Source organism: Euprymna scolopes, chromosome 14 (genome assembly GCF_053919585.1).
Source record: "Euprymna scolopes isolate OS-2025 chromosome 14, ASM5391958v1, whole genome shotgun sequence".
Lineage (NCBI taxonomy): Eukaryota > Metazoa > Mollusca > Cephalopoda > Sepiida > Sepiolidae > Euprymna > Euprymna scolopes.
In genome coordinates this window covers 23,441,935-23,469,193 of record NC_136495.1, presented here as the reverse complement: position 1 = coordinate 23,469,193, position 27,259 = coordinate 23,441,935, and the positions used below count along the sequence as shown (strand labels likewise).

The following is a 27,259-nucleotide window of genomic DNA, read 5'->3' as shown; positions in this document are numbered from 1 at the left end:
AATTATCAAATCAAAAATGTAGGGAAAAGGTATACATGTACAATATACCTATTCCAGTATTCTACCATTCAATGAATTATTGGATTTTAATATGCAATGCTAATCCATAACTTCTTCCTCAAGGAAAAAACAAAAATAAAGAAATCTTTATGATGTATTGAAAGAAAATATTGTATACCAAAACATTTCACAAATTGAACAAGTAATTTTATTTTTATAATGAAATTTTTTAAGCGATTAATGGGAATTTGTAGGCATTACATTAATGATGCACAAGGTTAAATTTAAATTTATTTCTGAAGAGCAAGCAATTTTAAAGGGGAGTTAAGCAGTGATGAATTTGAGTTTTTCTAATGATCGCTGTCTATATTAAGAATGGCTTTCTAAAACCATGTTTGAATTATTTCCCTTGTTCTTCAAACTATTTGCAAAATGGAATCAAGAGATTGTTGTTTAGCTATAAAATTTGATTTTCTGTTTTAAAATAAATACCTGATCAATTTACATTATCTTTGGTGCATGAATTGGGGGGGGGGAACAAAAAACAATTGGGTTTGAAGATTTATCATAACTTTATAAGGAAAATATGAATTAATTTCATTGCTTTTTTTTTCAATAAAGTTGCTGGCTTATTTATTTTTATTTGACACAAACACTGCTTGCACTGATATTATTTGATTAAGAGTTGATAAAAAAATAAACACATAAAAATATCATGTACAGACTCCTAAATAGAACCACCTTGTCGCTATCTACCTACCCTGCTTGAACTTTTTCTTTGGTGAGAGATTCAATCATTTTTTGTCCCAAATCATAAATAGTTTCCATTTCAGTTGTCTTTAATGTCAGCTTACCAACCTTGGCACCCTGGAAGTAGAAAGAAAACAAGTAGAATCAAGAAAGATGCATTTAAAATCCAGAAAGACTTATTTTTTGTTTTAAAATTATAAAGAGTGAAAGGCTTTATTATTGCTATTCTCAAATCTTTATCAAATAGGATTCTCTAGAATTGCCCAAATAATATTTCAATGAAAATCTTACCGTTCCAGTGGCTGGTCTGTCAATCTGAATCTCAACAACTTCACCTTCGATTATTTCAGTTTCTTCTCTAAAAAAAAAAAATTTTTTTTTAAATCATGACAAAATGTTGAAGACATTTTCAATTAATTATAACAGTTTTAGGTGATAATACTGTTACAACATTTTACCCATTCGTAAACAGTTGTGTTTAATGACTAATCAACCTTTCATCCATAGTCAAATAGTTTTTTTTTTTGTTTTTTTTCTATTTTGCGAAATCAGTCAGTTCTTTTATATGTCCAGGTATGATAATTTTGAAAATAGTGGATTGTTTTTATTACTAAAGTTTATGCAAATTAATTTCTTTTATAAATCAAATGATTAAAGAAAAACCTATATTTTTTCATAATTTTATTTGTTTATTATAAAAAACAAAAAAAAATATGAGAAAATATAGTTTTATAAATAATACTATTTATATTACTATATATTTATACTAAATATATAGTAATACATTTGTTGCATATTATATAGAAGACATGAGTAGTCAAAGACAAAAAAAAGAAATAAATTACAATGAATATCCCAGTTCGAGCTGTCCCTGTGTTTGTGTGTGTTGAGAGATAGAAGACAATGTGAAAAATAATAAATCAAATAAAAACTTGGATGATAATGTGTAATAAGTAGTAAAAACATTAAAAATAACAATTTTTTTGTGTTTTTTTTTTCAAGCGACATTCACGCTACGCAGGTTGAACTGGTTTCCCCCGAAAGAATAAGTATCTAGAGAATATCAAATTCTTAAGCAATCCACAGTTGCATGTATAATTTTAGCTAGCAAAATATAAGGTCATAGTCAGCTAACCTACTTCCTAACTTCCAGCGTGGCTGTTACTGGAGGTTGTGACAAGGCAAATCAGTTCCTTCGCTTTTATTGTTCTTCAGTATTTTTTTTATTGTGAAGCGATTGAAATAAAATATAAAAAGACATTATTGACAAATATATAACAAAATTATACACATTAAAATAACACAATTAGTCTTTATTTACACTAATAAGAACAAAATTAAAAAATAAGTTTTTATTTGAAATTTTATAAAAGATGTTTATGAAATTATGAAAATGTCATTTTTTAATTTTAAAATTTGAATTTATATAATAAATATTTGAGTACATTTACAAACGTAAAAATAAAATTATTAAAATCAAAATAACAAAATTTTAAATATCATTAAAAAACGTATCCAATACATAATATTCCCAAAATAGTTTAAAAGGACTTTAAAAAATTTTATAAGCATGAGAGAAAAAAAAGCGATGGAACTGATTTGTCCTGTCACTACTTCCAGTAGCAGCCACACCAGAAGTTAAGAGGTATGTTAGTTGACTTATAACCAAATATAAATTTTGGTAAATAAGAAACAGGCCAATTTACAAAAAAGCATCAGATTAATTAAGCTTATTACTGGGGAGGAGGCTTGGTTTTCCTAACCAACTAGAATCAGTATCAACTAAGTCAAAATTAAGAGAAAGATACCTATTAAATGAAAAAGATTTCATCGAGAAAATATTTAAAGAAACAACTCTTTTCACAAGATTGTGTTACGTTTGTATTTTCCAGACGGCAGTATTTTGGATTGGACGAGTTGTACAGCACTCTTCGAATAATACATCTAAGCTAATAAGTGATTCTTTTTGGATTATAAATGGAGAATAAATCTTAATTGTTGATCTATATCTATTTCTTTATATTCATCCATATTTCACAATATTTCAAAACTATATAGGGGAGAAGGAGAAAAATTATTTTTTAATAAAATAAAGGTCATCTAACTTCGAGACACCACTTCATGAATCACAATAACTATTACTTTACTTTAAATGAGATACGATTTCAAAATTACAATACATTTTCAGCTGATTTGGAATCTCTGACAATGAAACAGCAACCATACATGCACACCTAAGTTGAGCATTTTGTGAATACATTTAAGAGAGCACTCTAAAAACTCCAAGAGGGAACTACCCCAGAGATCCTAGAGATATTCCTGAGAAGTTGTAGAACTATACCAAATTCAAATACTCCTAATGATAGTTTACCAGCTGAAGCTCTATTAATCTGGAAAGTCCTTACTAATGGATGTCATTCATTGAGCTACATAAATTTATCACAAGAGAAGATATTAATACAACTAGAACTATAGTTTCACCGTTATTATGGTTCAGTAAGTCATACTCACAAACCATGACAATAAGTATTTGCAAAAGTCTATCGAAATGGCAACAAAGGATGTGGATACAAAGTTACATCTTGCACCAAAGCGGTAATGCCATTTATGACATCATTGTGCAATCTCCTGTTTGGGTTCAACATGCAAATCAGTAGCAATCATTGTATCTCAGAAACCGACATGTACAGTATGCAGGATGATATATTTCCACTGGAGATACTATTGAATACATCTGATTTACCTCAACAACATACCCCAATCAGATACATCCTAGCAACCTTATCGCTTGACTAATTATCACCAAACTTGATGAAAATATTGGCTGTGGTCTAACTGATTTAATTTTGAGAAATATAAAGGGTGAAAATCGCACAACAGTGCAAGTGACCTTAATAACTTTGATTCTGTTTATCATGAAGATTCCCTACTTAATGCATACTGTAGAAATGAATTCCTACATTTTATATGACAGGTGATAAAAAGTTATATAAACAAGTGAATGTTGAACTGTGGACACACAAACGTTAGAACCCTGAGAAAAACACTTTTCATCATTATTTTCATTGAATCACATTCTGTTCATTCTAGCATTAAATTGTTCATTTTAACTATTTCCATGTGCGTTTGTATTTCTTCTGCTGATTATGTGCTTTACCCTAAATGTCACTGCAAAATTCAGAGAACATATCCTCCAAACCAAATTCTGATAAAATATAAATGTGTGTCATGTTGGTACTAGTAGCCATCACATTTTTGATGAAATCACCGAGCCACTAGTATTCGTCTGAGTACTGATACGGCACATCACAACTGTTTTATCAATTATTTTAGGAAATTCAGATCACTCTCAGTAAAAGATTCTGGTTGCATGATCACTCGGCATGTTATAGGGATGGGTTAAACTAAAAATCCATAAATAACCGACATATAATACAACTTACTTTATTCTAACTCCAATAGATTTGCGGAAAGCTTGAGTGAGAGCTTCAGTTTTACTCATTTCCAAGGAGAAGATTTCACTACCAGCAATGCCTGTAAACTGTGTATCGATACCAAGGGCTTGGGCCATGCCTAGAAAGAACAAAAACAAGGCATAATTTTATAGCAAGGAACTATTTTCTCTCACAAATTCTTTAAAATATCTTCTCATACAAACATTAACTAATAAAAGAAAATCGAAAGTTTTGTAGTTCTTTTTTTCATGTTATTTTTGAGAAAAAAAAAAAAAAACACTTTACCCATGGCAATAGCAGTTTTTCCAGACCCAGGCTGACCAGCAATAAGGATAGCCCGTCCAGCAATTTTCCCTTCCTAGAATTAAAAAGACAGGCAATTAAATTCAATATTATGTTTAAATATTATATGCATATATATAAAGCTACTGAAATTTGCAAATTGATTGATTTTTGGAGCTAACTCATTGAGAGTCTTCTATATGATCTAATTTCAAAGTATATATACTCTTATATAGCAAAACCCATGAAAAAATTGAAATTGCTCAATTATGGCAAAGATGGAAAGAGATTGATGATCTAAGAGAGAATATTTTTACATTTTTTAAATCTGACTATTTTTGTACCTCACAAGTTTGGATATTTTTGTCCTCTTTAAGACCACATGTGATTCGCCACAATTTTTACATCACCTTTTCAGTAAAAATTTTATATCTTTGTTAAAACACAAAATTAAGCAATGAAATTTGCTGTACAAGTTACTTTTGTGCAAGGAATCCGAATATGCCACTAAAAATCACCAGAAATTAATGGTTTCCAAGTAATATGCAGTAAATTCACATATGTTGCAATACCATAAAAATTCCATGTATCCACTAAACAAAAAGAAAAGAGAACTCAAAGTTGAATTGTAATGCATTTTACATACAAGAAACCGAAATTTAATGCTAGAACTGTTAAAAAATAAATATATTGCAAGATTTCTTGTGTATTATTGCAGATTAACACCTGCTAAATTGCCCATATCTGCATCCCCAAAATATGTAAATCTCCCCCCCTTTTTTAGGCAATTACATATGAACACACTAAAAAATTTGGCAGAAATATATATATATAAAAAATTTAATGTAAAATAATTTTAGATTTTAGGGCAGTTAACCATTTTTTTCTATGGAAAACAAATCCTGTAGGTTTTTTTATAGATAATTATATGATTTTATTAAGAGGGTCTTTGTTTCGCTTAGTGGTAGGGCTAAGGGAACAATTGCATGTGAACACCCTGAAAACTTGAAATCTGGAAAAAAAAAAAAATAAAAACAATTATTTTAGAATGGCAGATTTATTTCACATATAAATTTAATGTAAAATAAGCCACCATTTCCAGACCATTCTAGCGTTTTAGGGCAGTTAATTTATTTTTCTATGAGAAACAAATTCTATGCACTTCTTGTTTTGTTGTTAGACAATCATGTCTGATTTTAAAACTGTACGATGGGAGGGGGGGCGCTTGCCACTGACTTAGGATTAGTAATAGAGTTATGGAAAGGTTTTTATTTTGAATATATACATAAGCTGGGAAGCAGCTCTGTAGTACTGTGTTCTACAGAAGAGTAGATCTTGGGGAAAAAAAAAAACTTTGTTTATAAAAGTTCTGTTTAGTTTTAGGTACACAGAGGAAGAAGGGATAATTATTTACAATGGTTACAACTAGACGAGTTTTTGTTGTGAATGCTCTACAGAGAAGAACTATAGATTGGAGCTCAGTCGAGCACTTACCATGAAAATAACATCTGGCAGCATCTCTTCTGTAAGAAAGAGATTGTAGTGAAGAAAGAAAATACCATCCACTAGATTTAAAATTTGGTTTTGTCCCCTATCAAGGTAAGACATATTGGACTCTTATACAGGTACAGGATTGTGCCAGGAGTAAGATATTGAAACCCTAGAATAATCCAACTATGTTTCTAGCAATTTTTAGCAACTGATTGGATGTAGGTCTTCCATTTTGAGTTTGGAGTGAAGTCAGTTCTAGAAGCTTATCAAAGAATGGAATCCAAACCTTGGTTTTAGACATATAAAAAATAACCAGTCACATTGTTCCAGATTCTGATCATCAGTGCTCTTCTAAGTGTTGCTGATGGTGTCATCTGCATAAATGTTAACAAATGATCTGAGAATGTGATTTGGGAGATCATTGATAATGATCAGGAACAGAGTTGAACTCAGAATGGATCCTTGAGGCACGACAGTAATGATACAATGTGCTTCAGATTTCTGTCCATCAACAATTATCTGTTTGCAAAACCGTATCAAAGGACTTTAATATTTAAATAATTATTGCTCTAGAAACAAAACCCCATAAATAGATTCACTGATCATGTGTGATATTACAGTTAGCACTTCAGCTGTTGATCTTGCAGAATGAAATCCATATTTCTTTTCATTGAGTAGACTATTTTTGCTGAAGTGGTTGACAACTTCTTGATTTATTATATATATATATATATATATATATATATAAAATGTACTTATGATGAATAGTAGCCTGAGATGCAGAAGACTGATTTCTATCAAATTTTAAATACTAGACAGACCGAAAAAGTTTACCTAAGTGATGGTTTAAGTAACAATTCAACAGCTTTGTAAGAAGAAGAACTAGTTCCGGTTCTAACTAGTATTGGAATATTGTCAGGATCAGTTACCTTGTTGGCATCAAGGTTCTTGATAAGTTTGACAACAACCTGAACAAATATATGGAAGCAAATCAGAGCATTTATTTATGAGAGAAAAGAGTGGAAATTGATGCAAAGTTCTTTGCAAAAGGTTTGGCTTTATTGAACACTCACCTCAAGTCCATTCATGATAATTAGAATAGGAAGTCTCAAAACTATTCAGGAGTTTGTTTATTATTCGAAAACTCATGGGAACCTTTGCTTAGCCTCTCTAGACTTAATGGATAACACCCACGTTTTCTAGATACTTTTGCAGGTAGTCTTAAAGGTGGCTTTGTTTCATATCATCTATTTTGTTGAATGCAACTGAAGTAGTGATTTCTTGAGGCACACCAGCAATAATACTATGTATTACAGCTGGCAATTTGGCTTCTGTTGGAATTTCTTTGAGGGTATAAAACTCTAAATATCAACGATTAACCAATCAGTTAAATCACATAATACAAGACACATTCTTTTCAAACATGGAATGCAGTGGAATTTCTTACATAAAAGATCTGAGGCTGTCCCAGTCAGCCATCGAGTATAGAGACACTCAGAGATGAAAAGTGACATCAGAGAGCTTATTGCACGGTTTTGAATCTTAATAGAGACAACTGCATAATCAGAATATCCTAGCAGAGACAGAACAATGGATGAGGACAGTTCGGGACAAGTTGTGAGGAAAAAATCAAGAAGATTTACAAAGTGTTTATCAACATCAGGTACATGAGTAGGTTTGTCAACAATCTGTGTTAAATCATAAGGGAAAAATTGTGATAAAACCTCCCTTCATAAACAGACTTGTTTGAGTGGACTAGCCATTCAATATTGTGAACATAAAGTCACCACAGACATGAGACATGAATACTGGCAGAAGGGTAACCAGAAAGGATATGGTCAATTTTCTTAGATTACTTTGCTTTTCTCTCAAAGATAGTAACTCCATTATTGTAGGGATGATAGAGGGCAAAAATAAATGAAGTGCAACTCTGAAACACATACGTAGGGAAATGTAGGTCTTCTTTGAAGATGGTACTACCACATAGAAAACTGTCCCTAATATTGGCATAAATTCCCCATCTAAGATTATCTTGAGGGTAGAATTTTTGTCATGCTTGAGTAACATTGGATTACAAAATCATCAGTAGAAGGTGACGGGTGAATGCCAGTTTTACACAGAATACGTTTGGTTTGGTCTCCTGTAAGTGGATTTCAACCTCTGAAAGGTTAGAATGCAGACCCCTAATGTTTGAAAATGAGACCTGATAATAACGTAAGAAATTGGGGATCTAGGTTTAAGCTTATCTTTTGTTTTAGAACTTTGTTAACCTTCTCTGGAAATTTACGATACTAAAAGCCTATCGTCACACATCTGCATCTTAAGTTGAAAGAATATCAAATGATCAGTGCAATGTTTTATGTCTGATCCTGCACATCATTGGTTTAATAGCAACAAGGATGATATTAATATTTATTCAACAACTTACAAAGCAAAATGCTAAGGTAGAAGCCATTGGATTTGTGATGATTAAAGGTTGTGATGCAAGACATTTTATTTACTACTCAAACTGATCGGCTTTTTCCAAGGGCGATAACCCTCCCTTATTCAGTCCAAGGGAAATAACTATTAGCTTTAAGTTGTGCTTAAGATGTTCATTATTTACAAACGGAAAACTATTGATCACCCTTCCTTACAGTCCGTACTGATGAAAATAATTACAAGGTTTCTCTTGTTCACTTACCTTGATCATTTCCATGATGATACCAGCAGCTCTTCGGGCTTTGGCCTGACCGACCATTCCCTGTGAGATCTCCCTAGCCTCAAGGCCATCATTTAGACCAAGGCCACGGATGTGGGAATGGGCACCTTGGGTAGAAAACAAAACCATAGATGATTTTATTATCAGTGAAAAAAAAACAACAGATAAATAAATAAATGAAAATAAAATTATACAAAATATAATCAAATGTAGATTTTAATCGATTAATATTACAAATATTTAGCATTTAATTAATCAGTATTGATGTGACTAAACTGAGAGTTGGTGGTTTTGAAACCAAGTAGAAAATGTAGTCGGGATCAGAAATTTAAATAAAAAAAAAAAAGAATGAGAATTAAACGAACGACAACTCCTTCTGATTTAAATGCTCCACATTTATTTTATAAACAACAACAACAACAATAAGGTAAATACACAAAGGTAAATAAATGAACAGAAAGAGTTGTTTTCTTTGTGAATGGTGACTGAGGTAATTAAATGTTTTTTATTTAAAGAAGAAAACTGTTCTTTTTCTCGCTTACTTAGCGGAGAGATAGAAAAGTGGATTTAAAGTTTGTGTTTATCTGGCGAAGTTCGCCTTGCTTAAAAAGTCTCATGAAGAAAGTATTGTTTTGTTATTTGCGAACGAGTGTGTGTGTGTGCGTGTGTGAGTGACTGCACAAAAAACAAAGATAGAAAAATGCAAAGGAGACCAAGGTACAAAAGGTAGGATCCCGTTTTTGATTTTACAGAAACCATTGTTAATCCGAAATTGTCCCTGTTCTTTTTTCCACTTGAAATTTCAAATTCCTACGAATATTAAAGTATGGATCAAAATTGAAAAAAAAAAAAAAAAAAAAAAATCTTATCGAAAGAATTCAATGATGGAATATGCCATTAGGAAAAAAAATCTATAGAACATCTTATAAAATGTCTAAATCTAAATTCCATAAATAGATTCAAGTTTGTTTTTCTTTGTTTTGATAAAATAAAAATGCTATGAAATAAATTGACATTAAAAATATTGTATGTCACCCCCTTCTCACTTTTAAACAATAATTGTTGTTCGATGATAATGAAGTACTTACCAATCCGTTCAATCCGTGTAACTTCACGGATTTCCTGTACTTTCTGGACTGTAGGCTAATGAGGGAAAAAGAAAATAAATGAGAAATAAGGAAACAGCAACTTTAAACTATATTTTAAGCAAAAATAATTTGTATAGAAAAACTTGATCACATTTTTAAAAACATTATTATATTGAGTTTAATTTGAAACTTTAGAAAACTGAATGTTATGTAATTTAAAAAAAAAAAAAAAAAAGATTCAAATTATTTATTTATTTTTTTTTTGGTTTCTGAGTTTTTTGGTTTTTTTTATAAAAGTTAGTTAGTCATAGTTGACTTAGTATTTTTTTTTTCTTTCCTATTTAAAAAAAAAAGCACACACAAAAAGCACCAAGTCTTCTATGAACAAGTTGTTTTTACGGTGAAAAATAAATGATTTATTCGGTTTTCTAAATTAAAAAAAAATTTGCTTAAAACTAATGCTAAACCACCTTCATGTTTTTTTTTTTTTACTTTATGGAGATTATCAAAAAAAAAACGTCAGTTTAAAAAATATTTATGCAATATTTTTTATTTTAATGTTAATTTCTTGAAATTTATAAAAGTAAAAAAAAAAAAAAAAAAAAAAAAAAAAGGGTTTATAATTATATGAGATCCAAACTCTGGTATTTACATTATAAAAACTACTGTCTTAGTAATGTGTACTCTGCCCATTCCTTTTTTGTCAACCAATCATGTGTTTCTATATGCATACAAACTTAAAACAATCTTGTAAATAGTACATAAATTGTTGTGAAGAATTCCAAATATTAAATTATTCTTAGATTAAGACTAACAATGAAGTCAAATGAGTGAATACTTGTTTTGCTTTGCTGGTTTTCTTCTCTTAAACACTTCAACAGCATCAACATTTACTTTTCATTGAAATAAGATTTGTTACAATTAATCATAGTTGATAGTCTCTAATAAACATTGTGTGTGCATGTGTTTGGTTTTGATTCATTTTTTTTAATAAGCCACCATTTATGAAAGTAAATCTCAATGATAAGAGTTAATGAGATGGATGGATTGTAAGTTAAATGATGAAAAATATTACGAAATGATTGAAATGAACAAAATTTGATGACATGAAAATGATTTACGACAAGTATTTATTGATATTAGATTTGAAGACAACCATGTTGTAGCCTTTAGGGAAGTAGCCCCATGATAATGTTCCAATTCTACTTTTAAATACATGTAATTTGTAGTGGCAAAATGTTTCTGTGCATTTGGTCATCAAGTGATATCATATCAAGCATCATCAACAGCTAACACATTACTCAATAAGTTTGCACCTCACGTACACATGGCTCCACTAATAATTAAAAAAATCCATATAAAGTACTAACCTTCACATGGTACATGTCAAAATTTGAACCCAATCAGATTATTAGTTTAGAAATTATTGAAGTGAAGCTACTGTTGCAAATTTTCAAAACAAGGGAAAAAATCTGTATTATGTATGTTGATATAAAACATTACCTTTTGATAGGAAAAAAATCTGTATTATGTATGTTGATATAAAACATTACCTTTTGATAGGAAAAAAATCTGTATTATGTATGTTGATATAAAACATTACCTTTTGATAGGAAAAAAATCTGTATTATGTATGTTGATATAAAACATTACCTTTTGATAGGAAAAAAATCTGTATTATGTATGTTGATATAAAACATTACCTTTTGATAGGAAAAAAATCTGTATTATGTATGTTGATATAAAACATTACCTTTTGATAGGAAAAAATGCTGTATTATGTATGTTGATATAAAACATTACCTTTTGATAGGAAAAAAATCTGTATTATGTATGTTGATATAAAACATTACCTTTTGATAGGAAAAAAATCTGTATTATGTATGTTGATATAAAACATTACCTTTTGATAGGAAAAAATCTGTATTATGTATGTTGATATAAAACATTACCTTTTGATAGGAAAAAATCTGTATTATGTATGTTGATATAAAACATTACCTTTTGATAGGAAAAAATGCTGTATTATGTATGTTGATATAAAACATTACCTTTTGATAGGAAAAAAATCTGTATTATGTATGTTGATATAAAACATTACCTTTTGATAGGAAAAAAATCTGTATTATGTATGTTGATATAAAACATTACCTTTTGATAGGAAAAAAATCTGTATTATGTATGTTGATATAAAACATTACCTTTTGATAGGAAAAAATCTGTATTATGTATGTTGATATAAAACATTACCTTTTGATAGGAAAAGATGCTGTATTATGTATGTTGATATAAAACATTACCTTTTGATGGGAAAAAATGCTGTATTATGTATGTTGATATAAAACATTACCTTTTGATAGGAAAAAATGCTGTATTATATATGTTGATATAAAACATTACCTTTTGATAGGAAAAAATGCTGTATTATATATGTTGATATAAAACATTACCTTTTGATGGGAAAAAATGCTGTATTATGTATGTTGATATAAACCATTACCTTTTGATGGGAAAAAATGCTGTTCAAGCAAAGGCAAATAATACTGTGGGGTCTTTACACTCGTGGAACATCGATTGATCTCTATATATGACAGAATGACAAATAACAAACAAGAAAGAATAGAGCAAACTGAAAGTTATCGAGCGTGATTGACTATTCTCCGTTGTCGTGCCACACACCAAACCAACCCTTACAACTAACGTCTCTTTCTCTTTGTCGATAGACAAAAGGTTTAATTGTAAATAATACTTATATATTGATAAATTCGTCTCTGTGTTGATTTTGAGAACAATGACAAAAGAATTGTCAGGTGTATATATGATTTTAACAAGCATTTGAAAAATGCAAACTAGAAAATCATATATATTCAACAATACATTCCCATCCGCCGTACAATACCACAAAATTGCTTCCCTGCTGGTTGCAACATGGTCGTCTGCAAGTACAATGTCAACAAAAACTGCTATGGACATGGGGAATGTTCATCCCCCTTGATGAACCAATGCAAAAACATCAATGTTGGTCTAGTGGTCTCCATCAATTTACTGCTTTGATACGTCATGGTTTCCTATTTCAGTAGCTTTTTTCCAAGAATTGCAGGCTTGTGGAACTCCCTTTCTGTTGACCGTTTTCATCTTACTTATAATTTTGGTATTTTCAAAACTAAGACCAGTAGGCAAGTCCTCTCTTTGAGACTTCATTTTTTGTTCTTATTAGCTCCTTAAATCAAGTTGCTTCACGCCAAGTCTAGAGCGATTTCCATATTTAAAAAAATAAATAATTGTCAAGTCGTTCCTTTAAATAATCAAATGCTGCTCTTTTACTCATTCTTTCCAATCCCCCTCATAGTGTTAGTCATCATCCAATTGACAATCTTATCCTTGCATGACTTTTGGCCTTGGTAATCTAGCTTTCTTCTATTCATTTGACATCAGTTTTACCTTGCTCAGAGGTTAGACATGAACTGATATTACACAAGCTCACTTTCTTATTCACACTGTTCAGCTCTCCAAATTCCCCTCTGTGTGATCTTGCCTAATTAATTTCTTCCAAGTTTTCCTTGACTGGTCAACCTTTCTGCAATTTAACAGTTTATCCAGAAAGATGAACACTCCACAATACCATACAAGCACAACTAATTTGTTCTTTAGAATAACTTGTATGCTGGGTAAATGTAGTGCTTTCAGCAAATCCTCTGGCCTGATGTGTTAGGTTAGGTTCGATTCTACATTGCACTGCAGTTGGATGAGAGAGTTGGATGAGGGCTTAGCCACGGCCATCTAGATAACTAATTCACTGCCATATAACATGATGCTTTTCATACAGCTGCTGTACAACTTTTGTAGAGAGATAGCTGCAAACAATATCAGAGCCAACAGAACACAAAATTTCACTTCTGCTACTTTCATCCTTGTAGTTATACCAAGTTCACAAACACCACCCACATTCTGCGCAATTCCTGGGAAGAAAGAGTCTACTTCTTCTAAGCTATTGTCATCTAGTACCAGTTCTTTGAGGAGATGACTTTCAATAGGATGCGCATGTCCCATGTATGATATCATGCACAGATACACCTGATTAATCTTCTTTGCAAGTCTTTGAAGCATGTGGTCATACAGCTCTTTCCATTATTGTTGTATTCTGCAACATCTTTCAAGAGGCACCATGAAGGCAGTAGAGGGCAGACAAGGCAGTATTGCATCATATGATCCTGCACATTCATAAGACGGTTGGGTCAGTTTTGCAGCACCATCTGATCATAGCAACTTTTGAATGCCCCCAATGGGTTAGTATGAATAATAAAAAAAGACAAGCAGTCCCATAATGTTTTAAGTGGAATAAATTATACTTTTAAGTGATATCATATCAAGCATCAGCAGCAGCTAACACATCAGTCAATAAGTTTGCACCTCACATACAGATGGTTCCATTAATTATTAAATCTATATAAAGTACTAACCTTCAAATAGAACATGTCAAAATTTAAACCCAAACGGAATATTAGTTTATAAATTATTTAAATGAAGCTACTGTCGCAAATTTTCAAAATAATGGAAAAATCTGAATTTTGTGTGTCGATATGAAACATTATTTTTTGGTAGGAAAAAAGTACTATTCAAGCAAAGTAGTGGCTTGAAAGTGTTATTCAAATTCTGTTAAATCAGAAAAAGGTAAGATGTTTGTATGCTGACTTTAAACGTAGTTGTACAGACGCAAATGATGCTGAATGCTCAGGTCAGCCAAATTCAACAGAAAACATCAAAAAGTACAAAAACTTGAAATTCAAATTACATGAGAAAGCAAAGGATTTGAAGATCAGCACCATATGATCCTGCAAATTCACAGACGGTTGGGTCAGTTTTGTAGCACCATCTGGATAAAGCAACTTTTGAATGCGCCCAATGGATTAGTATTAATGATAACAAGTCGCGCATGCGTGGTCCCCCTCTGGTGCTGCATGTGAGATGACGCCACAAAAAAAGTGAAGAAATGATGAATGTAAGAAGTGTGAAGAGCCAATGTTGCCTTCACATTTTCGCTAAGTTTCTAATGGATGGAGCAAAAGTCATGGGGTAAAAAGTATAATTTTTTTGCAATTTTGGGGCATTTGTGACCCCTTTTGAGCTCCTGGGAATGCTGAATTCCAGTGAAAATGGACAAATGGTGAAGTTTCATGCCTTAAGACATGTATATTTGAATTCAGCACCATGGAAAACCACTATATAGATATACATATCAAGTTTTTGAATAATATGAAAAAAGAGCTCCAAAAAAGCATGTTTTTTTAGCCTAAAAGTCCCAGAGGGATGCTAAGTTTCAGGAAAATGTAATGGATGGAAATGCTGTGGGGCAAAAAGTGTCATTTTTGGCCATTTGGGGGAATTTTTTTTACCTCTTTTGAGCCCCTGGGGATACAACAGAAATTTTTGAAAAAAATTTTTTTTCTTTTAATGTGCACATCTATTCAATGAAATACAATTTGTGGCAAAATTTCAGAAAAAACTAATGGACAGTTACCTGGCAATCATCCAGAATAACGGACGCATGCCACTGAAAACATAGGTCCCTCTCTGATTAATTGGGGGACTAAAAAAAGACTTAATTTAATAATTAACATAAATAAAATGTATCGATATGCAAAATAAATTTTTCGCAACTTTTGCTGATAATGACTGTTCATTAATTTATCTTTATTTCGGACTATTATTCTCATCTTTATGAGTTGTTGTTTTTGATCTTTTATTGGTTTTGTTTATTCACAACGTTTCGGCCAACTATTCCTCTGGCCTTCGTCAGGTGGTAACCGCGACAGATAGGAACTTCGAATCTCCTAATTGCATTCTCAGCCATCACTGCCATCCGTAGTTGTTGTCGCCTCACCACAATTTGGCCAATTAACCTCTGGCACACTTTGGGTGGGATTGAAACCGCTATCTTCAGACAATATTCATCTGGAACTGTAGAGATTCAACGTCTATCAACTGCGCCATGGGCGATCAAGGTTGGATTCTTTGATCATATAAATCCACGTTTAATTATCTGATCTTCCATCTGGATGAAGGCCAGAGGAATAGTTGGCCGAAACGTTGTGAATAAACAAAACCAATAAAAGATCAAAAACAACAACTCAAAGATGAGAATAACAGTCCGAAAAAAAAATAAATTAATATATAATGCTCATCTCAAAAATGAATTCCAATTAAGGAATAATAATATATATATATGACTGCTCATGTTTAACAATGCACTACTGCTTTATTTGCTGTATCTGCAGAAGGTGGTACAAACTCAGAATTGCTTGATTCTGAATGAACGCTTGAAACAGTTAATTATTCAGCATCAACAGCAATGCTATTGTTTCGAATATGTCTTTGTTGTTGTCATGTTTTCCTATTAGCAATTCTCATCCATGACATCCTGTGTGTGTTGCCAATGACCTTGTTCTTGAAAATCTAAAGATCTCTGGGTTTCCATATCTCAACGTTACTGTGACATTTATTGGATAGGTTTCCACCAGTATTTTCTTTAATTTTATATTTCTGAACGATTATAGAGACTCCAAAGATGTAACCCTATCATGTCGGCCATTTTTTTCTCACGTAACACTCGACAGTACCTGTTTTTCGATCTGAATAAATACTTTAAAGTAAGTTAAATCACTAAAAACTTATCTTGCCTTTAATAACATTTATTTGTTACATATTCGTTCTTTTAACATTTTTTTTTCGTTTTGTTTTTCGTTATACTAAGAACTGTCAGAAAATTTTATATTTTCTGGAATAAATGAAAATTAAATATCAAGTAAAATTAGAAATTTTATTTGATTATTGAAACCCATCAAATAAGTTGAATTGAAATCAAAAGTTGATTTTATTTGGATTATTTTTCATGTGCAATCATTTATATTCTCTTGAGACCGTCTAAATTAAACTTAAAACCTTGTTTATAACTATTTGATACCAGAGAAACAATACTCTGATGGCAACCCACTACAACTTCAAAATAGGGATATGTGAGCGAGAAATTGTTTTGATGGTTAGATTTATTGGTGCTTGTTTAGATTGATTCGATAGATTGATCTTTTGGTAAATTTTTACGACGTGCCCCAGCATATTATAAACACCCCAACCTCCCCATGTTAAGAACGACTTTTGAATACACCCCCCCAACCTCCCCATGTTAAGAATGGCTTTCGAGGTTTGGGGGGGGGGTGTTTATTACAAAAGCCGTTCTTAACATGGGGAGGTTGGGATGTTTATAATACGCTGGGGCACGTCGTAAAAATTTACCAATATGTCGTTTTAAACCAAAACAACAGTACTTACTTAATTGCTACGTCGAAAATAGTAATATATCCAAAAATTATGAAAATCCATGGAGTAGAACAACTGCTATTGCGTTTTTGGTAAAAAAAAAAAAAAATCCATCACCATTAAAGTGCCGAAAAGGGAGATAAGTATGTTCTCTATATTCGCAATCTTCAAGGTGTTTACATCTAGAGAAAATGCAATTTCCCATTTTCTGTGAAAATTACTTTTAATTATAATTCATAAATAATTTTCAATGCTAGTGCACTTATTGATCCGCGCTATTTTTTAAATAGTATTTTCAAGTTTAATTAAAGTTTTACGATATGTTTTTATTAAATTGTTAGGTGAAAATACAGAATAGGTAAAAACACTCACCTATGTTAAGAATGATTTTCTAAATAATAGCGTTATTTCAGCACAGATCAATAAGTGCATGAGTACCTAATTTCCTACTTGATGAATTTTCGTAATTTTTGGATATATTACTATTATTTTTATTATTGTTATTATTTCCGACATGACAAAATAGGTACTGTTGTTTTTGCTTAGAATGACACATTAAATAAAATCGATCTGTCGACTCTTTCTGAACAAGCACAGATGTATTATTATTATCTATATATCAATACGATAGCATGTGTTCTTTTGTGTGTCAGGCTTTCCGGCAAATTTCATTGGTTGAGATTGAAGAACACACACGCTATCGCATTAATATATAGATTATACTAAATGTGAGTTAATGGATTTTGTAAGTGTTCAATGAGATCCCAGGCATAATCTCCTCCTTTTCGAATAGGGGGAATGATAGTCTGACGTGTTAACTTCTGGTGAGGACATCATTATCTTCTGTTAAAAAAGATTCATATAATATATTTATGCATGTACTGCATTGACATAAGATGTCATATTCCAAAAATCACATGGATGTACTGCTGATACAAAAAATCAGATAAATGGATTAGTACACGCTAGGGGCTTTTTGTAACATTCCAAAAAATCACATAAATATATCAAGTAATCCTAAGTTCCTATTTTCGTCCTTAATGTCCTCATGGCACTAATTGCAAAAACTCTTCTTAAGGAGGAGGGGGGGGGGTAAAGTCACTGGAATGCTGAAACTGATACTACATTCAGGAATTAATGTTGAAGTAATGGTTGCCTAATCCCTAACCATGTTAATGTTTTTATGTATTAATTTCGAAAAGCTGCTGAAACAGTTTATGATTTCAACATTATTCTATTTCAAGTATATTTTTAACAATGGGGTAGGAGGACATGAAGTCAGTCCCAGAAATGGCTGAAACCATTTATGATTTAAACATTACTTTATTTCATGTATATTTTTAATAGTTGGGTGGAGGATATGAAATCAGCTGAAACTGTTTATGTTTTAAACATTACTTTATTTCATATATATTTTTAACAGTGGGGCGAGGGATATGAAGTCAGTCCCGGAAATGGTTGCAACCATTTACATTTTAGACATTACTTAATGTATATTTTTAACAGTGGGGTGGGAGACATGAAGTCAGTCCTGGGATTGAATGAGATAAGTGTAAACATATACTAGGAGAATACTCAGCGTTGCTCAGGATTGAATGAGATAGGTGGAAAACATATTAGCAGAATATCCAGCATCGCCTGGGGTCGAATGAGATAGGTGGGAGATATATTCTAGCAGAATATGCGCCAGCATCCGGGATTGGATAAGATAGGTGGAACATATATACTATGAGAATACCCAGAATTAATTCATGTGTTTGTAATGAAATAATCAGCCTAGGCAATATATCAAAGTTATTATTTTAGTAAGAGGAGGGCGATAATGTGGGTATAAATTATGAAAAATGATTGTTGAAAACAGTAACATATCAAAGAATTATAAAAAAAAAATGATGAAATGTGAGTAAATGGATTGGTGTGTTTGTAATGCAATAATAAGCCCAGATAATATATCAAAATCTTTTTAGTAATGGGGGGGGCGATAATGTGGATTAAAATTATGAAAAATAAGTCTCAAAATTAGTAACATATCCAAGAATTATGAAAAATGAACTGTGAGTTAATTGATAGGCGTGTTTGTAATGAAATAATCCACCCAGGCAATATATCAAAGTAATAATTTTAGTACAGGGAGGGTGATAATGTTGGTTTAAATTATGAAAAATGATTGACGAAATTGGTAACATATCCAAGAATTATGAAAAAATTATGAAATAAGAGTTTATGGATTAGTGTGTTTGCAATAAAATAATCAGCCTAGACAAAATATCGAAGTTATTATTTTAGTAAGGAGAGGGCAATAATCTTGGTTTAAATTATGAAAAATGATTGTCGAAATTGTAACATATCCAAGAATTATTAAAAATGATGAAATGTGAGTTAATTGAATAGTTTGTTTGTAATGTAATAATCAGTCCAGGAAATATATCAAAGTTCCTATTTTAATAAGGTTGGCCAATAATGTGAGTTAAAATTATGAAAAAATGATTATCGAAATTAGTAACATATCCAAGAATTATCAAAAATGATGAAATGTGAGTTAATTGATTGGTGTGTTTATAATGAAATAATCAGCGCAGACAATATATCAAAGTTCTTATTTTAGTAGGTGGGGGGGATACAGTTTTAACAAAAGAACTAGAATAATATGCTGGTATCTTCATTCATGCTAAACGCCCCCAGAATGCCTAGCAGCAATATATTACATATGAAAGATGGCACTCTGGAATTTCCACAGGTCCTGCTAGTTATTATTATTATAACCTAGTTTTTCGCATGCTGAGAGTTGTCTGCCTTTTTATATCTTTTCGTTGATTTTAAATCGTAAACTGCTTCGACCATTTCCTTGACTGACACTGGATTCTCCATAAGTACTGAAATTCACCCATTCATTAACGGTACACAGCATCTATATCCCTTTGAGGCAAATATATTTTCCATAAATTATTAAAAAAAAAAAAAAAAAAATGGCACTCATGCAGAGAGTGATCTGTGCTGAAATAATAACGTTATTATTTTAAAAGCTATTCTTAACATGGGGAGAGGGGTGTTTTGTACCTATTCTGTACCTTACAATTGAATTAAAAAACAAAAAAAAACATATAAAACTTTAATTAAACTTGGAAATACGATTTAAAAAAATAGCGCGGATCACTTTCTGCATTAGCACCAAATAAATTATTATTCTATGGTTAACTTGCCGAAGCATATTCATTCTATTAAATACAATTCATATCTGAATGACGATAAAAAAAAAAAAAAATGAAATAAAAAAGGAAACAGCAATCGTGATCTGTTACATTGTTTGTGTCGTTAACATGGAAACGTATTGAAAAGAAAATGTTTTGTGTGTGTGTGTGTGTGTGTGTGTGTGTGTGTTTGTTTTATTTTTTTATTTTAGGATTAGAAAAATATAGGAACACAAGTAATTTATAATTACATAAATAAGAAAGAAAGAAAACATCGAAATATATAATATATCTATAATACAATTCTTGAAACGGGTTAAAATGAGAACATAACAAGTCAAAACTTGAGTATGAAATGAAAAGTTTAGAAGGTACACACTTGATATTTCAAATGATTAAATGCATTAACATGCGAATTTATTTTAGCAAAAATAATATTAAAGTTACAAACAAAAACTTAACGATCAGTTCTGTTTCATAAAATTAATTCGTTTTCGGTGTATAATAATCGAGGTAAAAAGAAAGCAGGTGCTAATGCAGAGAGTGATCCGCGCTATTTTTTAAATCGTATTTTCACGTTTGATTAAAGTTTTATGATAGGTTTTTTTATTCAACTGTAAGGTTAAAGTACAGAATAGGTACAAAACACCCTCCCCTCCCCATGTTAAGAATGTCTTTTTAAATAATAACGTTATTATTTCAGCACGGATCACTCTTTGCATGAGTACCAGAAAGCACATGGTTGTAACTGCGTTTCTTACAAAAAATACATTTTAACTTTCGATCAATAAAAAATGGAATTATAATGCCTAATAGAAGTGATACACGAAATTTATGAAATAAAACAAAAAAAAAAGATTAAAGGCCTATAAACGTGTATTATTGTTTTATCAGGTCTAAAACTTACCGCTGACATAGTGTTTCGTTTATTCGGACTTGACACGATAGACAAGTAAAATAAATTAAAGAGTTTAAAGAGTCCTTTGTTCAAGGGGGATAATTCTGTTTTACAAAAACTCAGAGTGGAGAAATTTCGTTTCGGTTAATTTGTGTTTTTAATAATTGCCTATTACTACGGTAGCAGTATCAGAATTTTTGTAGGAATTTTTGACACCCCTAACACGAAACTGCGAATACAATATAAAAATCTCGTAATTTCTCTGTTAAAAGTGGGTTATTTATTTTCTTTATGGATTATACTTCCAAAATAAACTATTACAGTTGTTTTAAAAGTAATAGAAATATATTTTTTTTAAAACAGTAATGAATTTTCCGAACTCAATATTTTTCAATTTTTAAACTTTAAAAATCTATCAAAATTTTTCTATTGATTCTATTTTTACGATATTTTCAGGGTCAATGTGAAATTTTATGTTCTTTCCAATAAACCGAATATAATATTTTAGACAAACGTTTTTTTTTTTAATTCACCCCCCCCCCCCAAGTGTCACCCATTTTCAACTTTCTCTTAAAAAGTAAATAATTAATTTATGTCGGAGTTTTATATATCACAAATTGAAAAAAAAAAAAAAAGAAAGTATTTATTTGCTTCCCCACCAAAGCAAATTAGGCACAAGGCCGTTTTTAATGTGGGGTAAAAACCAGCTCCCCTAAAAGTAGGCAAAAAGGGGGCACTCTGGTTATCAAAAATAATAATTGTCCCAGTATAGAGGGTTTCCCCTCCATTGACTGGTACAAATTATCTTAAGTGCAGCATCTGCAGAACAGATACTACACTTTGATCCCGGCCCGAAGGCCGAGAACACAAATTGAAGAGAAAAGGTCAATAAATAATATATTCAAATTTAAAACAAAAAAAAAAATCCCTTTTTTAGAAATTTACCTGTAAAGTCCAAAGTTTAAAAACCTTATTTTATAAGAACACATTGTTTTTTTTTTTTGTCTTTTTTTTTTAATGAAACCTTGGTCCTTGCTCCTTTAATTGAAAAAAAAATTAGGGCTTGAATTACATTTTTGCAGTTATAAGCTTGGAAAGACAGGGGGTCGAATAATTCACGCCTCTCATTTTGAAATGTCTATTAAAAAGTAAATAATTAATTTATGTCGGGGAGTTTTATATATCACAAATTGAAGAGAAAAGGTCAATAAATAATATATTCAAATTTAAAACAAAAAAAAAAATCGCTTTTTTAGAAATTTACCTGTAAAGTCCGAAGTTTAAAACCTTTTTAAAAAAAAAACACATTGTTTTCTTTTTTGTTTTTTTTTTAATAAAACCTTGGTCCTTGCTCCTTTAATTGAAAAAAAAAAATTAGGGCTTGAATTACATTTTTCGAGGAGTTATAAGCTTGGAAAGATGGGGTGGAATTATTCACTATTTTCACGAAATTTCTGACACTGCTATTACTACGGTGTTTATTTTTCAGAAAGAATAAGATTTTTTTATATATTAACACGCTTCACTGATTTCCCCTGAATGCGATTCTACTCTTTTAAAGCAAACAACTTTAAAAAATTAAAAAAAAAAAAGACATTTAGAATTTAGAGCGGAGGGCTTAGTTTTCTATATGTATATAAATTTAACGTAAAATGATCTCCTATTTCCGGGTCATTTTAGCGTTTTAAGTAGTTAACAAATTTTTCCACCACAAACCCTAAGTCCGATTGGCTGCCAGTTAAGGTTAGGTTAGTATTAGGTTAGAAATCTGCTTCAATAAATAGAGATTAAAAAAAAAAAAAGTCTCGACTATGAGAGAATTTAAAATATCTAGCATAAATGAATTCTCTAAAAGATTTTAAAATATCGGGTGTGAAATTGACTTAATATCGGTAAAAAGAGACAATACAAAAAAGAGACAGTCAAAAAAGTTCAATAACACTAATAAACGATTACTAAATTACCACCCTTATCTTATTCATTAACCCTTATACTCGAGTGGCCTCCGTGCCTGGATAAGTGGTGTCTCCCTTGTAAAAATAAAATAAAATAAAGTTTGACGAAAAAATAAAAAATACAACAAATAACATTCACCGAATGCAAGCAAATTTAATTTTCTATTGATTTGTATAACGTTTCAGTTTTGGAGCTTGTTTATTTTTTTTTTTTAGATTTGCATAGTTTCCTAGAGGGCTTTGAAACAAAATGTCTGGCATGATTGAATGGTTTCGTATAAGTTGTATTTTTGTTTTATTTTCGATATTCGTTTTCAATTTGTGACGTGCAGGAATACATCTGCAATGATGTATACTATGTGAACAGACAGGAATATTGCTTTATTTAAAAAAAATTTTTTTTTTTATTATATTTTCATCCCAAACAAGTCACATTGCCACTTTGGTGTAGGGGGCTACTATGAGGGGTAACATCTACTCGGGTACTATGTAGGGATTTGGGCAGCAAGGTGTCTGTTCACGTTACACTTGAACTTCTGCACGTCAGTACAGTTGGGGAAGCAGGGACCCGGAATGGAATTCCAAAGTCTAGCGGTTCTGGGGAAGAAACTGCTGGAAAAAATGCAAGAGAGCTATATGCCCAGTCTGTTAAATCTAAGGTAGCTGATCAGCGGCTTGGATCCCACCAGTTTTGGCAAATAACAAATAGGATCCTGAACAGAAGTGTGCGTTCTATCCCAACCATTATCAATGGACCACAGGTCATCTCGTCAGCGTCAGACAAGGCCAAACTATTTGCAAAGAACTTTGCAGCTAATTCTACCCTATGCGACGAAGGCCATCAACTCCCCATATTTCCTCCTATAACACAGAACAAGCTAGGTAACATACAAATATCCGTGCATGAGGTCGCCAAGCTAATAAAGAACCTAGATTCCAGTAAAGCAACTGGCCCTGATGGCATCCCTATTATAGTGTTAAAAAAGCTTCAACCAGAACTTGCTCCCATACTTACGAAACTATTTAAGTGCTGCCTTAAGGAGAAGTGCTTTCCGACTCCCTGGAAGACCTCATCAGTTTGCCCTGTATTTAAGAATTCAGGTGATAAGTCATCTCCCTCTCAATACAGACCTATAAGTCTCCTGTGTGTTATGAGTAAGTTGCTGGAATCTATATTAAATAGAGAAATAGTCAACCACCTCAGCAGGAATAACCTTCTTAGTGACACACAATATGGTTTCCGCTCTGCAAGATCTACCGCAGATGTGCTGACGGTTATATCCCACAGGATTAGTGAATCTCTTGACAAAGGCTTCCTTTCTAGGGCAATTGCTCTCGACATATCAAAGGCCTTCGACAAGGTATGGCATAAGGGTCTACTTCACAAGATTTCCAGCTACGGTATAACTGGAAATGTTTTCTCAATCATTAAATCATTTCTCTCCGATAGGCTCATAAGGGTAGTGGTAAATGGACAAAAATCGGAGGCCTGCAATATAAATGCTGGAGTCCCTCAGGGGTCAATCCTGGGCCCAACTCTCTTCCTGATCTACATCAATGACCTCCCTAAACACATACTTAAATCATTCGTTGACATCTATGCTGATGACACGACCATCTACGGCAACACATCAAAGGCTTTAAATGACAAAGTTCTCTCTGATTCTCTCTCCTCTGATCTCGAGCGCGTGGTTCAGTGGGGGAAGATGTGGCTGGTTACCTTTAATGCATCCAAAACCAAACTCCTATCCTTACATCATCAACGCTCTGATCCCCATCTGGCATCAATTGTGATGGATGGCTCTCGTCTGGGTGAGGCCCCGTGTTTTGACAAGCTTCTGGGTTTGACCTTTACTCCTGATCTGAAATGGAACACGTACATCAGGTCTGTTGCCAAGGTCGCTGGAAAGATGGTGGGATCCTTCTACCGCTCCAAAAGATATCTCACTACGGATGCAATTCTCTATCTATATAAAAGCCAAGTACGTCCAAGGATGGAATACTGTTGCCATATCTGGGCAGGGGCTGCTAAAAACAGCCTATCCTGCCTTGACAGAGTACAAAATAGACTTCGTGGCTTAGTGGGGGATGCCCTTTTCTCTACCCTGCAACCTCTCTCCCACAGAAGAGACGTTGCGAGCCTGTCCTTGTTTTATCGTTATTTCCATGGCAGATGCTCATCTGAACTCCAATCTCTGGTCCCCCCTCGCCAATCTTTCACGAAAAACACCCGTCTAGCTGAATCCACTGTGAAAAATTTCCCCCACTCTATATCTGTGCCTAAATCAAAACGCAGATTCCATGAACAAAGCTTCTTTCTTAGAACTGCACGCCTGTGGAACTCTGTTCCGTCTGCCTGCTTCCCTCCGGACTACAACTTGGTTGTCTTCAAGTCAAATGTTAACAAATTCCTAATGAACCGCCCCCTTAAGTAAACATATCAGCAAACCTCCTCACTAATGTAATGTACTTGCAATAACCCTTATCCCTGAGTGGCTTCCGGGCCTTGATAAGTGGTGATCACTGTGTAAAAAAAAAAAAAAAAAAAAAATAGAAAGATCTTTTACATCTAGGGATCTCTACTGTGTGGGGGTGAGATTTAGCTTCCTGTCGGGTTTGTCGAGAATGTTTAAGTCGTGGGGGCACAAGTGCTTGCAGTTCGTCAGAGCATTCTCCATTAAAATACTTTCAGAACAGGCAGAGAGATGCAACATTTCGTCGATGGGACAGAGGCTGAAGCTTAGATGCCAGTTCAGGGCCTATCAGATTGGCAACTCTCTTTTGAACCTTGTCTAGGAGCGAGAGACTAGTAGCAGATGCACCAGCCCAAATATGACAGCAATACTCCATACATGAGCGAATGGTGGCCTTATAGAGGTACAGGATACTTTCAGGTGTTAGAAATTTTCTAGCACGGTAGAGAGAACCTACCTTCTTTGCAGCGGCCCTGGCAATGCTTTCAATGTAATTGTTCCAACTCATGTTTCCTGTGAACGTTAGGCCAAGGAGTTTGAAAGATGTACTCTCAGATAAAGTGTCATTGGCCATTGCTATTGGTGGTAGAGAAGGTTTCTTGTATTTATTGAAGGAGATTAGTTTAGTCTTGGCGGCATTGAACATGACCATCCATTTTTGTCCCCATTGCACTATAGATTGGAGGTCATCCTCTAGTGTTTCTGTCATTTCTTTAGATATGTGTTCATTTGTTTTCCTGTCAATGCCTGTTATAGAGTGTGGTGTCATCAGCATATATACCCATCTCAGAGGCAATTTTGTCGGGGAGGTCATTTATGAATATTAGGAACAACAGAGGTCCAAGGTATTTTTTTTTTTTTTTTTTTTTACAAAGGCATCACCACATTATCAAGGCCCAGAGGCCACTCAAGGATAAGGGTTAAAGAGTGTACAGTAGAAATTGGTCAATATAGTAATGATTAGTAATGAAAATTTGGTAAATTTGATAACTTAAATGGAACGGCTCATCAAGAACTTATTTACTTTAGACTTGAACACAACCATATTGTAGTCAGCCGGAAAGCAGGAAAACGGAAGACAATTCCACAGGCGTGCAGTTCTAAGAAAGAAGCTTTGTTCATGGAATCTACGTTTAGGTTTAGGCACAGATAAAGAGTGGGGGAAATTATTGATAGTGTTTACAGCTAGACGAGTGTTTCTTGTGAAAGTTTGGCGAGGGGGGACCATAGATTGAAGCTCAGTTGAACACTTTCCATGAAAATAACGATACATCAGAGACAAACTCGCAACATCTCTTCTGTGAGATAGAGGTTGCAAGGAGGAGAAAAGGACATCTCCTACGAGGCTACGAAGTCTATTTTGAACTCTATCAAGGCAGGACAAGTCCTTTCTAGCAGCTCCTGCCCAGATGTGGCAACAGTATTCCATCCTTGGACGTACCTGGCTCTTATATAGATAGAGAATAGCATCAGCAGTGAGATATCTACCGGATCGATCTTGGAGCACTCCCGCATTTATATCATATTGTTTAGATGTACGACCGTCGAGGACAACCTGGATTTTTCTCTTATCTAAGAAGGATTTAATTATGTTTAGTATTCTACTAGTGATACCGTATGATTTAATTTTCATTAGGAGACCCTCATGTCATACCCTGTCAAA

The 27,259-nt window shown here is 32.6% G+C and overlaps 1 protein-coding gene across 1 annotated transcript in view; it reads right to left on the bottom strand.

Moving 5' to 3' along the window:
- The window catches only part of LOC145292911 (ruvB-like 2), a 32,958-nt gene extending 11,712 nt beyond the window's left edge, over nucleotides 1-21,246 (bottom strand). The window contains exons 1-7 of the mRNA XM_080139058.1: nucleotides 21,177-21,246; nucleotides 9,768-9,822; nucleotides 8,662-8,786; nucleotides 4,491-4,563; nucleotides 4,194-4,323; nucleotides 1,042-1,108; nucleotides 761-867 (exon numbers count right to left, since the gene is read on the bottom strand). Coding sequence (XP_079995184.1) covers nucleotides 761-867; nucleotides 1,042-1,108; nucleotides 4,194-4,323; nucleotides 4,491-4,563; nucleotides 8,662-8,786; nucleotides 9,768-9,822; nucleotides 21,177-21,185 — 566 coding nt within the window. The 5' untranslated portion in view covers nucleotides 21,186-21,246. The remainder of the gene's footprint in view (nucleotides 1-760; nucleotides 868-1,041; nucleotides 1,109-4,193; nucleotides 4,324-4,490; nucleotides 4,564-8,661; nucleotides 8,787-9,767; nucleotides 9,823-21,176) is intronic.
- Between the last annotated feature and the right edge of the window lie 6,013 nt (nucleotides 21,247-27,259).